The 11,967-nt window shown below is 52.5% G+C and overlaps 6 protein-coding genes across 6 annotated transcripts; 3 read left to right on the forward strand and 3 right to left on the reverse strand.

The window, feature by feature from the left end:
* Positions 1-21: 21 nt before the first annotated feature.
* VTN49DRAFT_3383 (uncharacterized protein) lies at positions 22-305 on the reverse strand (the record flags this gene model as incomplete). The annotated part of the gene is made up of 2 exons (XM_069411213.1): positions 22-197; positions 269-305. 2 exons carry the CDS (start codon positions 303-305, stop codon positions 22-24), a joined length of 213 nt encoding a protein of 70 aa, XP_069268661.1.
* A 329-nt stretch (positions 306-634) lies between these two features.
* Positions 635-4,496, reverse strand: VTN49DRAFT_3384 (uncharacterized protein; the record flags this gene model as incomplete). The annotated part of the gene is made up of 2 exons (XM_069411214.1): positions 635-1,501; positions 1,557-4,496. 2 exons carry the CDS (start codon positions 4,494-4,496, stop codon positions 635-637), a joined length of 3,807 nt encoding a protein of 1,268 aa, XP_069268662.1.
* A 514-nt stretch (positions 4,497-5,010) lies between these two features.
* VTN49DRAFT_3385 (uncharacterized protein) lies at positions 5,011-5,523 on the reverse strand (the record flags this gene model as incomplete). The annotated part of the gene is made up of 1 exon (XM_069411215.1): positions 5,011-5,523. One exon carries the CDS (start codon positions 5,521-5,523, stop codon positions 5,011-5,013), a length of 513 nt encoding a protein of 170 aa, XP_069268663.1.
* A 107-nt stretch (positions 5,524-5,630) lies between these two features.
* On the forward strand, positions 5,631-6,323 carry VTN49DRAFT_3386 (uncharacterized protein; the record flags this gene model as incomplete). Its single annotated transcript, XM_069411216.1, has 5 exons — positions 5,631-5,662; positions 5,788-5,811; positions 5,917-5,973; positions 6,033-6,160; positions 6,223-6,323. The coding sequence occupies 5 exons, from the start codon at positions 5,631-5,633 to the stop codon at positions 6,321-6,323; spliced, it is 342 nt and encodes a 113-aa protein (XP_069268664.1).
* Positions 6,324-7,130: 807 nt separating this feature from the next.
* Positions 7,131-8,176, forward strand: VTN49DRAFT_3387 (uncharacterized protein; the record flags this gene model as incomplete). Its single annotated transcript, XM_069411217.1, has 2 exons — positions 7,131-7,463; positions 7,520-8,176. 2 exons carry the CDS (start codon positions 7,131-7,133, stop codon positions 8,174-8,176), a joined length of 990 nt encoding a protein of 329 aa, XP_069268665.1.
* Positions 8,177-10,227: 2,051 nt separating this feature from the next.
* Positions 10,228-11,643, forward strand: VTN49DRAFT_3388 (uncharacterized protein; the record flags this gene model as incomplete). The annotated part of the gene is made up of 2 exons (XM_069411218.1): positions 10,228-10,631; positions 10,701-11,643. The coding sequence occupies 2 exons, from the start codon at positions 10,228-10,230 to the stop codon at positions 11,641-11,643; spliced, it is 1,347 nt and encodes a 448-aa protein (XP_069268666.1).
* Positions 11,644-11,967: the final 324 nt, after the last annotated feature.

The raw sequence follows: 11,967 nt of genomic DNA on the forward strand, positions 1-11,967 counted from the left end.
GAGTTTCTGGTTCATCACCTATTATCGTTTTAATTGTTTGAGTTCATGTGTGTTGCAGTGGATAGAGTTGGGTTTAGCGTAGGTAGTGACTGAGTGAGATTGCTCTCTCGATGGCAATGGCGATTGAGTCATGGGCAAAGTCCATGCACGGGTTTCATTCCATTCACTTGCTTCAAACGAGATACCGTATGCATTGTCTATCAGAAAAAGAAACAAGGATCTCGAGGAAGAACTATGCAATCTGACAAGCACTGACTTGATTAACTACCAGTAGGAAATAAAGTATCGAACCAGCAAAACTCCATGTGAATCATTATCAAGCTCAATCAATCGATCAAATCCAAACAATATCCAACCCGCTGCTTGCTTCAGAAACAAAGAGGAAAAGGCAAGAATCATAAACCTATCCGAACGCACATCAAATGGAGTCAAACGAATAAACCCCAATAACAACGAGGATAGTAATAACCCTGAATAAACCCCATTCTCCCATCCCATATTATTAGAATCAATCAACAAGAAGAATCAATAAACAACGCATTTGATAATGACGATGAGGATAATGATGATAATGATAACCGCTTCGAAAGCAAAATGATAAGCCAAGATTTGAGAGGATTAATAGGATAGTTGGTCACGCTCGTGCAACCCGCCGCCGCAGGCCGAATTCTTGTTCCTGGAGTTCTCGAATTAATCGTAGGGTTTCCGGGTCGACGTCTGCGGCGGCGAGGCTGCGGCGGTTCTTGCGAGTGTTGTTAGTGCTGGCGTTGCTGGTTTTCGATCCGGGTGTGTTGGTGTTACTCTTTGGGGTGGTGGTTGTTGGAGTGGTGGGTGGTTTGCGGGAGACACCTGGGGAGGTGCTCTTTTTGCGGGAGGATGACGAGGCACTTGTTGAGGGTTTGCTGCTTCGTTGCTGGGTGATTGCTGGTGGGACGTATCGCTCGACGGGCCGCGGTTGGCGGGACGAGTGTCGTGATGTTGTCGTCGTGGTGGTTGTGGTAGTAGTCGGCGGGGGCGGAGGAGGCGGGGTATGAGGAGCTGCTTGGCTCTCTCTCTCCTCTTCCTTCTTCGTAATAATGGGCGATTCAGCGACCTCATTTTCCCCCGCGAGCGATGTCGGCGGCGACACGAGCGACATCTCGGGTTCGGGCAGTACAGGGGCGGAGGCCGCCGGGACCGGAACCGGAACCGGGATCGGCGCCGGTAGGTGCTCCTCATCCCCGCTATTCGCCGGCGCGGGGTACGGCTCGGGCCCCTCGGCTGGCGGGGATTGTACCGGGTTCGCCGGGGCGAACTGCAGAGAGTGATGATCCGCGGACTGACCCGTGGTGGATGTGGGCGAGACCAGCTCTACCCGTGGCTTCTTGGTCGCGGCTGGACTGGGTGGACTGTTGTCGCCGTCCTCGGCCCGCGCCCGTTTCGTAGCGCCCGTGCGCGGCTTGAGTCTTTCTTGTGCTTTGATCGGGTCGATGCGGCCGTATTCGTCGTGGATGCATCGTCGCTGTAAGATTGTCAGCCAGGTTCGCTTACATGTAAGGACGTAGGGACGCGCATACCTTGCTCTTGCGGCACTCCTCACACGCCTTGGTCCGTCCCTTCTTGCCTCCATTCACACCGTTCACGACGGCGCCATCCATTTGTCCGGAAGTAATGCCCAAGCTCTGCCCGCTGCTCTCCGTCGCAGCCGATGCCAGCGCGTTCAATACCGATGCAGCGTCCTGTGCCAGAGCCTGAGAGTCGGAGGTTTCGTCGGCCTCGTCCTTGTGTCGGCATCGTATTCGCCTCTTCCTGCATGCATCACACGCCACTCGCTTTGGTCCCAGGCCAGGTCCCCGGTTAACTGTCCGCGGCTTTGGCGTCTCTTCCTTGATGACAGGGCTCGGGTTGCCGCCAACTGCGGGCGCAGGCGTGCTCTGATCCGACGGCGCAGATACAGTCCTCGATATGCTCGGACGCTCAGAGGTACTGTCCGACAGCCGTCGTACGCTCTGCCGCTCCGAGTACATCCGCTGGGAGTCAAAATGCTTTTCTGACCGACGACTTGGCCGCCCAGCGGGCCGCTTTTCCGACTGATCGACCTTGAAGTTGGGGGTGATGGCGCCAGGTCGGGTCCATGACGGTGCGCGCTCATTGCCGCGCTTCCAGGCAACCCACACTGCAAACTTCTTCACCACCTCCAGCGGATCGCCCGACATCTTCGGGATGGACCGCTTGACTGCGTTCCTCGTTTCCAAGGTCACGCCGTCGACAGAATGGCCGGCGGCAATCAGAGCGGTCCGTAAAAGATACTTGGTTAGCTCTGGCAGGCCCTCCAGTTCCGCCTGGGAGTAGAACCGCGCGTTGTAGTACGGATCCCCTCGTGGGGCAGTATTGGCACGCTCCCCGAATTCGTAGTAAATCGGGTACTCGCGGTAGAATCGGTAGTTCTCGTCGCGTGCAAACGCCTCCAGCACACTGTCCGGAATGGGGTCCTCCTCCAGGTACTTCAGTGCCGCGAACCATTGGATCTTTTGGAAATATGGATACCGAAACTTGCGAGGAACCCGGGTATCCTTTTCGATCTTTGCAACCTTGATCTGCATCCCGTAGTTCAGCCGCGTTAGGAAGTTGCCTCCGATCACCAGACTGTTCTCCGGCGTCCAGACGGCGTGGATCCAGCCAGCAGGGATGAGCATCGTGTCACCCTCTTGGAGATCAACACGGTAGCACTCCTTCGTCTGGTCGGCCAAGAACGTAGTGTCTTGGGACGGCGAGTTGCACCACTCCTCGTACTTCTTCAGATGCTTGTCTCTCGGAGGAATAAAGAAAAACGTCTTCTTGCCCTTGAGGATCGTATAATAGACTGATGACCCGCCAAAGTCAATGTGAAAGTCTGTGTAGCAGTCCGCAACCGACATGAGACAGTAGAATTGAACTTTGGGCCACTCGCCAACTGCGCGCAGCTCCTCCGGCCACACCGCGTCCTGCAGATCGAGGTCGCGAACGACCTTGGGCCGTCGGATCAGCTTGCCCAGCGGACTCTGCGACACCTCCAGACTGATCACGTTTCGGACCACCTTGGGTCCTGAACTCTCGTAGTAGTCGGCCCATTTTCGCATGTTCCATCGCTTATCCTCGCCCTGCTGGGACTTGACATCAATCACCTCGACCCGTTCATCGGGCCCGTAAAGCTCCGCGACTGTTCGCACGGTGAGGCCTTGTGGCACGACCATGTCCAGCGCGTCTTGCCCGCAGTCGATGACCACTTCGGGCTCGCCAGTGTCTGGAAGGTGCTCCAGAAGCTCGTCGAACATCTCCTGCGTTGCAGCCTCGGAGACCAGGTTGTCATACTCGGCTTCAGGCGCCGGTGCTCGGACGGACGAGCGTGGATTGAGCTCTGCCGGAATGATGATCGGCTCGGTCATTCCCATCCCGCGTTCGAAAAACTCTGCCGTCACCAATTCGGGCCTCATCCGGGGGAAGTTTTCCGGAAGGCATTGGACCTTGCCCTCTTTAATAAATTGAATGTAATGGTGCTCGTACGAATCGGTGGCGGTCTTCACCAACCCCTGGTTCAGACCGGCGTAGTCGATGGCCGTTCTGGCTCGCGATGACTTACGCACAAACGTTGTCTGTCCATGAATCGGACGACATTCGCGACATATGAATCGGTCCACTGTTCGGACCTCGCGGTCATTCTTGAAGCCAGCACAGATAATGTGGAACCAGCGCTTGCAACCATCGCAGCCTATCCACGTATCCTCGGTTTGGTCCTCGGCGCCATCCGCCCGGCTCATGTTGCACTCCGCGCAGGTGCCCTGACTCGAGTCATAACTGTCGGACTCTTCTTTCCTCTCCTCCGAAGCAGCGTCCTGGGGAGCGCTACTTGCGGACTGATGCGGCGTCGCTTCTTGTGGGTTGTCGTTACCGTTTGATGAGGCGGCGAGGGGCTGAGCTTCCTCCGTCTTGGGTTCTACGTTCCAGGAATTCGGAGCCAGTGTCGAAGAGCTGGTGTTTGGTCTCAATTCTGGAACCGGCGGTCGTTCGAGGGCCATCGCGCCATCCGAGTGTGATCGGTGACGGGACGGGGAAATACCACTCCCCGCAAAATGCACCGGTGGTTGTTGTTCCTGAGGTATTGGTGCCGCGGTCGTTGGCCACTTGGATTCTAACGGAGGGTGTGTAGCAGTGGTCGATGGGCGCGGGATGAAATTGCTCGGTCGAGCAAAATTCAGGAGTAACTCAGCGTCCGTTTTCATGCTGTCAGAGACAGAGTCATGACTTGGAGTTTGGTAGCCCCCGGATACAGCCTGTGGTGATGAGACTCGATCGGATCGCATGCGCTTGGTCGGCCGCTCGAGATAATGGTCGTCAGGATAAGACCAACGTGACGTACCCATCGGGCCGAAGCCCTGATACGACTCATGCTGCCGAGGTGCAAAGGTAGGACTTGTTGCCAGTGCAATGTTTGCGAGAGTTTCAATATTTGAACTGCTTCGGTGATGGCTGTAGCCCATGGCTTTTGGACTGGAAGGCGTACCCCCTGTCGTAGCGGCCTGGTGTTGGATCATCACATCCGAACCCCTGGAGCGATCATTCAACTCTGAATAACTGTCGCGGCTTGTATGGGACGGTTGAAAAGAGCTACGCTCATTCCACGAAATCCGGGTGTCGGGATGACACACAGGGGAGATGGGTTCAACGGCACGCCGCGGGGGCGAGGGGGTGCGATACCGGGGCGGCCGCCCCCTGGATTGACTCAGAAAGGAGGATGTCATCGCCATTGGTACGGGATTGCGCTTCGCGGGTTTCGATTGGTGTGTTGGAGACACGACGGAAACAAGGCGCGGAGTGCGACCGATTCGCGACCCGTTGTCGAGCTGCGAGATGAAGGCGAAAGCGGGGGGATTGTTGTAGGCACCTCGCGGGCTAGAAAATCGCACAGAAGGCGAACCTCCCGATCATCGCCGGTCTCAGAAACAAATGAAAACGGTCGCGGGATACAGCGGAAGAAGCGTTGACTGTCGAGAGTTATCGGGAGGAGGTCCGATGGAGTTCGAGTGTGCGGTCGGCGGAGAGGCGCGGCGCACTGTAGGCGCTTCTCCGGCGAGCCGGAACAGAAAGCAGGCGCGGAAAGCGCCAGGAGGAATCGCGCCGGACGCTCAGCAGATCGTTTAACCCAGTCCGAGCGAAATCAGAGCGATGGGAAGCCGATGGGGGCGATGAGAGCGCAATGATTGAGGGGAAGACTTGGATCGCGGATCGCAGATCGCGGCGGTGCTGAACGTTCGCCGAACACGGAGAATTCAGGGCTCCAGTGCGGATTAGTGCCGGACCAAGGCTGTAGGCCCTGTTGGGGACGACGAGCCAAACAAACGACGAGAAATTCGCAGAAAACAAAGCAGCATCGCTGGGCCCTCGTTGTCTCCGGTGGTCTGGCGCTGTCTTTTGCGCCGCCAGATGCGCCTGGAGCCTGTTATGCGCTATTCCTAATTCGGCATCTTGGCTAGTTTCGATCTCCGCTGCCGGCGGCCTGGAATACATCCTGCTCCTCCATCTCTCTCTCGTGCTCCTCCGTTCTGCTTGTCTTCCACGTTTTCGTGCCGTGCTGTTCATTCATTATACCATACCGGTCTTGATACCACCCAAGAATGAGTCGGAAGCTTGCTCCCGAAGCCAACCGGTGAGTCTGACCTCTCTTATCTTGGGCGCCGACCGCACCTGGAGCTTTCCGACCATCGCTCAGAGCAGGTTGCGGTTGGTACAGCCGTTCCTGGAGATCTTTAGCTAACATGTGTTCTGTTTTAGTATCCTCTTTGTTAAGAATTTGAGGTATGCTCCTGGTTCCTCTCGGTCGCGTGACGCTTCTTTCGGGCTCCATGCACCCCCGACGCAAGGCATTCGATGGTTTTGCAGAGGCTGACATATCGGCGACAGCTACAACGTTACTGCAGAGGAGCTCTTCGATCTCTTCGGCAAATTCGGCCCGATCCGGTAAGTACTGGACGTACGATACAACCTAATTTGATGCTGACGGTGCTCGCTCGGTCCAGGCAAATTCGCCAGGGCATCGCCAACAACACAAAAGGCACGGCATACGTCGTATATGAAGACGTCATGGATGCAAAACAAGCGTGCGATAAGCTAAACGGCTTCAACTTCCAAAATCGATACCTCGTCGGTATGTAGTCGCGTTCAGTTTTCTCCTGGCTTCTAGAGCCCTTCTAATGCATCCACTTCCAGTCCTATACCACCAGCCAGAGAAGATGGCACGATCAAAAGAGGACCTCGCCGAGCGACAAGAAAACTTAGAACGGCTGAAAAAACAGCACGGGATAGAGTGATTTGGGGGGTTGCAAGCGTCCTCCGCGAGTATAGATTGGCTCGTGGTTTCGGTCATTTTTGATAATGGTTGTGTCTTGTCTGTCTACGACACACAGGGTCCTGGGTTTCTGGCGTTCGTTTGCTTGATGTCTTCCGGTTCGTGTATTTGTCATAGCTTCAGGGTGGGATTGATGCTTGGGCAATCGGCGGTGACTTCAGACTGGGATCTGTGATGACATCGGATCAACCTCGGAGAGGATATGACAACCTATTATTCTAGTCTATGTGGATTGCGTTTATTCCATCCCTTTTTGATTCAGTACCAATTTTGGATTCGTGTGCGTAGGTGCCCGAGTGCCCGAGATCTCTAAATCGAACTCGAGTCACGCCTTCTGTGGGACACGTTGAATGGCGATCGATGGGTGCCTGAGGCAATCAATCAATTCATATCCGTTAAAATTGCTTTCAAATTGCCAATTCTAATTTTGAAACTGGAAGATCCTTGGCGTCTCCGCAGTCCGCCTCAACTCTCAACAACAGTTGACGTCTAGGCGTCGATCACCGCTAACCACGTCCATCGCTCCTCGAGCTTCACCCCGATGCCGTTGCAGTGGCTTGTTCACACAACACACTGCAAGTTTCTTTCTGCATGACTTGTGTTATTCGTTGCTAGTGGCGGGCCCCGTGCCGCCCGTGAAATCCTCACTCTATCACGAATAATCCGTTCATGACCGTCGAAGCCCCGAGCTCTTGACGCTGCCGACCATCGCCGCCCTCACTGATCGACAGCGACCGCCTCGGCTGGTCGCGACAGCACTTCCTCCACAATGTCTCTGATCACATTAGCCAGAGCATCACGGGAAGAGGAAACCCCGGAGGATAATGGCGAATGCCAACTGCTGGGCCCGTTCTCGATACTAGTCCAGGCTGCCCTGGGAGCCCTGGCCCTGCTATCGCTGGTATACAAGCGGTGGCGAGAACGCCCGCAGCGCCCGTTGAAAATATGGGCATTTGACGTGTCAAAGCAGGTCTTTGGCTCGGTTATGCTGCACCTCGCGAACCTGCTGCTGTCGTTGTTCTCCGCCGGTCAGCTCGAGCTCACTCAGAAAAAATACCGGCCGAACCCATGTTCGTTTTATCTATTGAACCTAGGGATTGATGTATGTAGCTGCACAACACTTTCGGATATGAAACTTGTGACTGACTGTCGATGTAGACAACCCTGGGCATTCCTATTCTGTACCTAAGTCTTCGTATCATCAACCGCCTTGCTCTCTACACCCCCCTTGCAAATCCTCCAGAGTCGATCGAGTCGGGCAATTATGGACAGCCACCTCGGGTGATGTGGTGGCTAAAACAATCCGTCCTCTACTTCATTGGGCTTCTGTGGATGAAATTGGTCGTTTTCGTCATGATCCACATGTTTCCCATCATCGTGAAGATCGGAGATTGGGCACTACGCTGGACGGAGGGCAACACAGCTCTCCAAATCATCTTTGTGATGCTCCTATTTCCGACAATCATGAACGCCATCCAGTACTACATCGTCGATACATTTATCAAAAAGAAACTGTCACCGGACCACGATCCTGACCTTCATGAAGAATCCCACGTCGATCCAATGCTCGGCGACAGTGCGCTTCAGCGTAGCGCCTTCTTGGCCACGATGAGCGATGATCAGGATTCCGATTTGGATGACGACCTGGATGGAAAACCCGTGCAAATATCGGCTTCCACGAGACATCCCGCCGCTCTTGGTCAAGAGTCTGTCGAGTATGATCCAGAAGTGGACGGGTCGGATTCGTTTGCCGAGACATCAGAAAGCTCCTCTTATCCGCTGGGTTCCCGGAATGAACGAGTGGATCACAGATGATGTTATTCTTGAACATAGTATCCTTTTGGCTGTGCCTTATGTGAAGATTCCAGAGTATATATTGCATCTTAGGTAGAGCGTTTACGACAGGCGTTGGGAAATCAATGGAAAAATTATTCTCTTTAGTTGATCCTCGACTCTGTATTCGAAGTAACTGATGAACCCAGAATTTCTTAGTATGTCCAAGTAGCTAGAAATCCAAAACTTGGTATGCATGTCCTTCCTCCCTTGGTCTACCCTTCATTTTGAACCGTAAGGCAGGCAGCTCGTTGCCTCTTGAGGGCCGTTAAGTGTGAACTTTGTACTCCAAAGTTGAGGATTGAAAAGTGCATTCATGATGCCTTCCATTCCTGACTGCTTCAGTACGACAATAGCTGTCTTATTAAGGCTGTCGTCCGTCCCTTGCCAGCATGGCATCACCGCCATTGGTAGCATGTATATACAACACCCACACGATAACTTCCGGGACTTAGTCTACCATGTGACTGTCCCAACTCTTACGGTCAAGTGTTCGACATCTCCAGGACCACTATCGTGTTTTATATTCCCATATCAAAGATTGATCAAACTCTCACAAGTCTGCCGCTTTTCCTGCATGCGTCTTTGTGTTTTTCAATCAGTTTATATGAGCCCACAAGTCACCTCGAACCGAAAACGACTGGAGAATGATGATATTGCACTCTCATTCTACAGGACGAATAACCGAACAGATCAGCGGTTCCTGCAAGCCTCAAACCTCGGAAATAGTGGCATGTGAGATCAAGAACGGTGGGAGGCGATAGGAAATCGAGAGCTTGTAGCGAGATTTATTAACTTACATGAAGAGATAGTGAACTTTTCAATCAATAATACTATCAAGACCTGCAAATCACTATGCACACCGCGGAACGACAGCAAAAACGGTCCCCAACACCATAAAACAGTAAACAGCTGTTACTACGTTCTCCAAGCGTTGAACGCGGAAAAACTTAGAGCGTTTGGACGGGCACAATGACCACTGAATAAAACAAAGATCCTTGGTCAATGGTTGGTCACAAAGATCGTGATTAGTGACTTGCAAATTCTCCTCTTTTTCCCAACGACCTGTCCCATCAAGTCGTGTTATTGCTCCTGGAGGGAAGGTCGGAAATGCAGCTCGCGATACTGCTCTACAAATTCAATCTTCTGATGCCAAGGCCCATGACAACGATTGTCGAGAGTGTCGAGGGTCATGAAATGGACCCTGGCAACTGAGTAGCCATTATGAGAGTGGCAGTTTGATAGGGTTGCGGGGACATTGAGTCGCTTTGCAATCAACAATTTTGAGTATTTTTTTATGGCCTCCTTGAACTGTGGACGGTTGGTCATCTTAGCGGGGCAATGGATTGCTAAATCAGCAGGGAAGGATACTTGAGACTGAGGATTGCAATTTGCACCCCGGCTCCTCTTGTCTTTGGCCATTGCTCTCTGGATATCGATCCATCCGAGAACTGCACAAACATCATCGTAGGGAATACAGCACAGTAGTTAACTACGGTGATTACTGTTATTAATAGCGATCATGCAATTAAAGTCGTCTTTCTTGCAGATTGTGGGCAAGGGTTACCTAGTGTTTAATTTCCATAGGTTCAACATCCATGCCGTTTCTCGGCGAGTAATGGCCAGCCACGAACAGGGCAACATATTACATTTAATATCTTCCCCCGAAATAGGGTAGTGTAAGTTCATGATGAGATATTTAGGGTTTCGGATTCTGCAATTGGAAATTGCCTCTGGTCCCTGGCTTCAAAGCCGGGGCGTTGCCGCCGACGAGATCCATCGACGGTTCCACATCCACCAACAACACCTCAAGAGACCTAACGTCAACTGCCAGTCGACGATTAATAACTGAAGTCTTAATTTTGACATTTCTGTGCTCCATATGACTCTGTACTAGTTAGTGTCAGCATGAAAGTTATTTAAAGGGCGGGCGTGGCCTCTCTCAATACCGGCCATGCCCATTCTTTCCTGTCCGATTTCACCAACATTGAAGCGTTGGATTAGGAATTGCATGAACCAAAGACAGAAAAATCATGAAGATCTTCTCATCATTGCTTTTTCTTGGCTCTCCGGCCCTCGCACAATTCTACCCTCTCTATACGAGCATTGCCTCTGGCCTCGTCAACCTGGTGATATTCAATCCCACCGCCGAGCTAGGGAAACTATTGGCGTTCCAAAATCTGAGGGACTGCGGAGAAAATCCTGGGCTAGTTATCGATCGTGACAACAGCTTCCTCTATTGCCTGGAAAATATCCCGAGCGGCGGCGGTAGGTGGAGCAAGCCTGGCATAACACAATACCCTATTGGAACAGGAAACGAGGCAGGCTGGTTGGTCGAAGAGGGTCAAGTTCAGGTTGTCTCTACCACAGATCATCAGAGAAACGTTGATAGTACGCTGTACGGGAGGAACAAGAAGTTTATCGCAGTCGTCAACAAGTATGTTCCTAGTATTACATCAATCCATTCACAATATCTTGAGGAGTGTGCATGCTGACTTCAGGAAAGGGAGCTTCCAGGAGTCTACACTTTTGCCCTGCCATTAAGGGAAGATAGCGAACCGCTTGAGACCTTCTTATTCTCTGATCCCAAAGCGGTGTATCTGGAACCTGAGTCGCAGTCGTCAATTTTCGTGCAAGACGGTCGCACGATCCACGTCTTTGCTATCGATGACGAAACCGGCCAGCTGATCGAGTGTTACGGTGTACATTTGGGACCAGCTCAGGGACCCACTGAAGCAGAAGACATCTGGCATCCTCAGGCAGCTTTCATCGGGGCCGGTAACGGGAACTCGGTGATGTACGTGCTCAGTGAACAAACGATCTCGACGCTCAAGGTCCGGGCCAACTCCCTGAACAAGCGCTGGGCCAACAATGCGGCGAGGAGTAAAAAGCGCAGAAATGGAAGAAGATCGACAGACGACAATCCGAATGCCTCGTGCCCTGCCGTGGAGTTGGTCGAGAATTTCGCGCCGACGCAGGCCTCTGACTCGAGGAACTTGGAATCCTTCCGGATAAACAATGTCTATGTCGCGGATAATCGAGATATGTATATCTCAGTATTCCCCACGGCTGGAAATGGGGACGCCCTAATCCTTCATATGCAACCTAATGCCAACCTCTCCTCCTTGTTCGACCAACCCGTCTTCGTGAAAAGTGCACCCCCAATCACGAAGCGACAAGACAGCTTGACCGACAGCTCAACCATTCACTATGTCAGTGATAGCAGTGCCTATATGGCTGATCCTGCTGTTCTTCAAGTCAGTCCCGACGGTGCTTACATGGCAATTGGCAGCCACGCGCAGACAACTCTTGTTATCGTGAAAAGAGACCCTGCAACTGGCCAACTTGGAGACAAGATTGCTTCCATCGAGCTCGGCTCATCAGAGGACATTCGTCTCCTTGGTGTGAGAAGCGCCGTTTGGGGGAATATAATACCACAATTGATTTGAAATTAAAATTGTGATTCACGCCATGTATCCAAATGTACGACGCCATGTCAAAAGTACTCAATGGGGGACATAATTGATGACTCTGATATGTGTATGAGTTCATAGTACAGTACTGCTTGTGTGCTTTTGACGGTAATAAAGGTAGTTCTGATTCCAATTTCAATTCCAATTCGCACAGGACTTCCATGGTTTACTGCATACGTAGTGGATTGCCTAACCTATCGGAAGCAATACTCCCAACGAGACCGAAACCCTCGACTTTGGAGTTGTGGGCGTGCATTGATAGAGCGTCGCGATATTTGGGGGCGCCTAACCCTACCCTAA

Source organism: Thermomyces lanuginosus (assembly GCF_041956635.1).
Source record: "Thermomyces lanuginosus strain ATCC 200065 unplaced genomic scaffold VTN49scaffold_28, whole genome shotgun sequence".
Lineage (NCBI taxonomy): Eukaryota > Fungi > Ascomycota > Eurotiomycetes > Eurotiales > Trichocomaceae > Thermomyces > Thermomyces lanuginosus.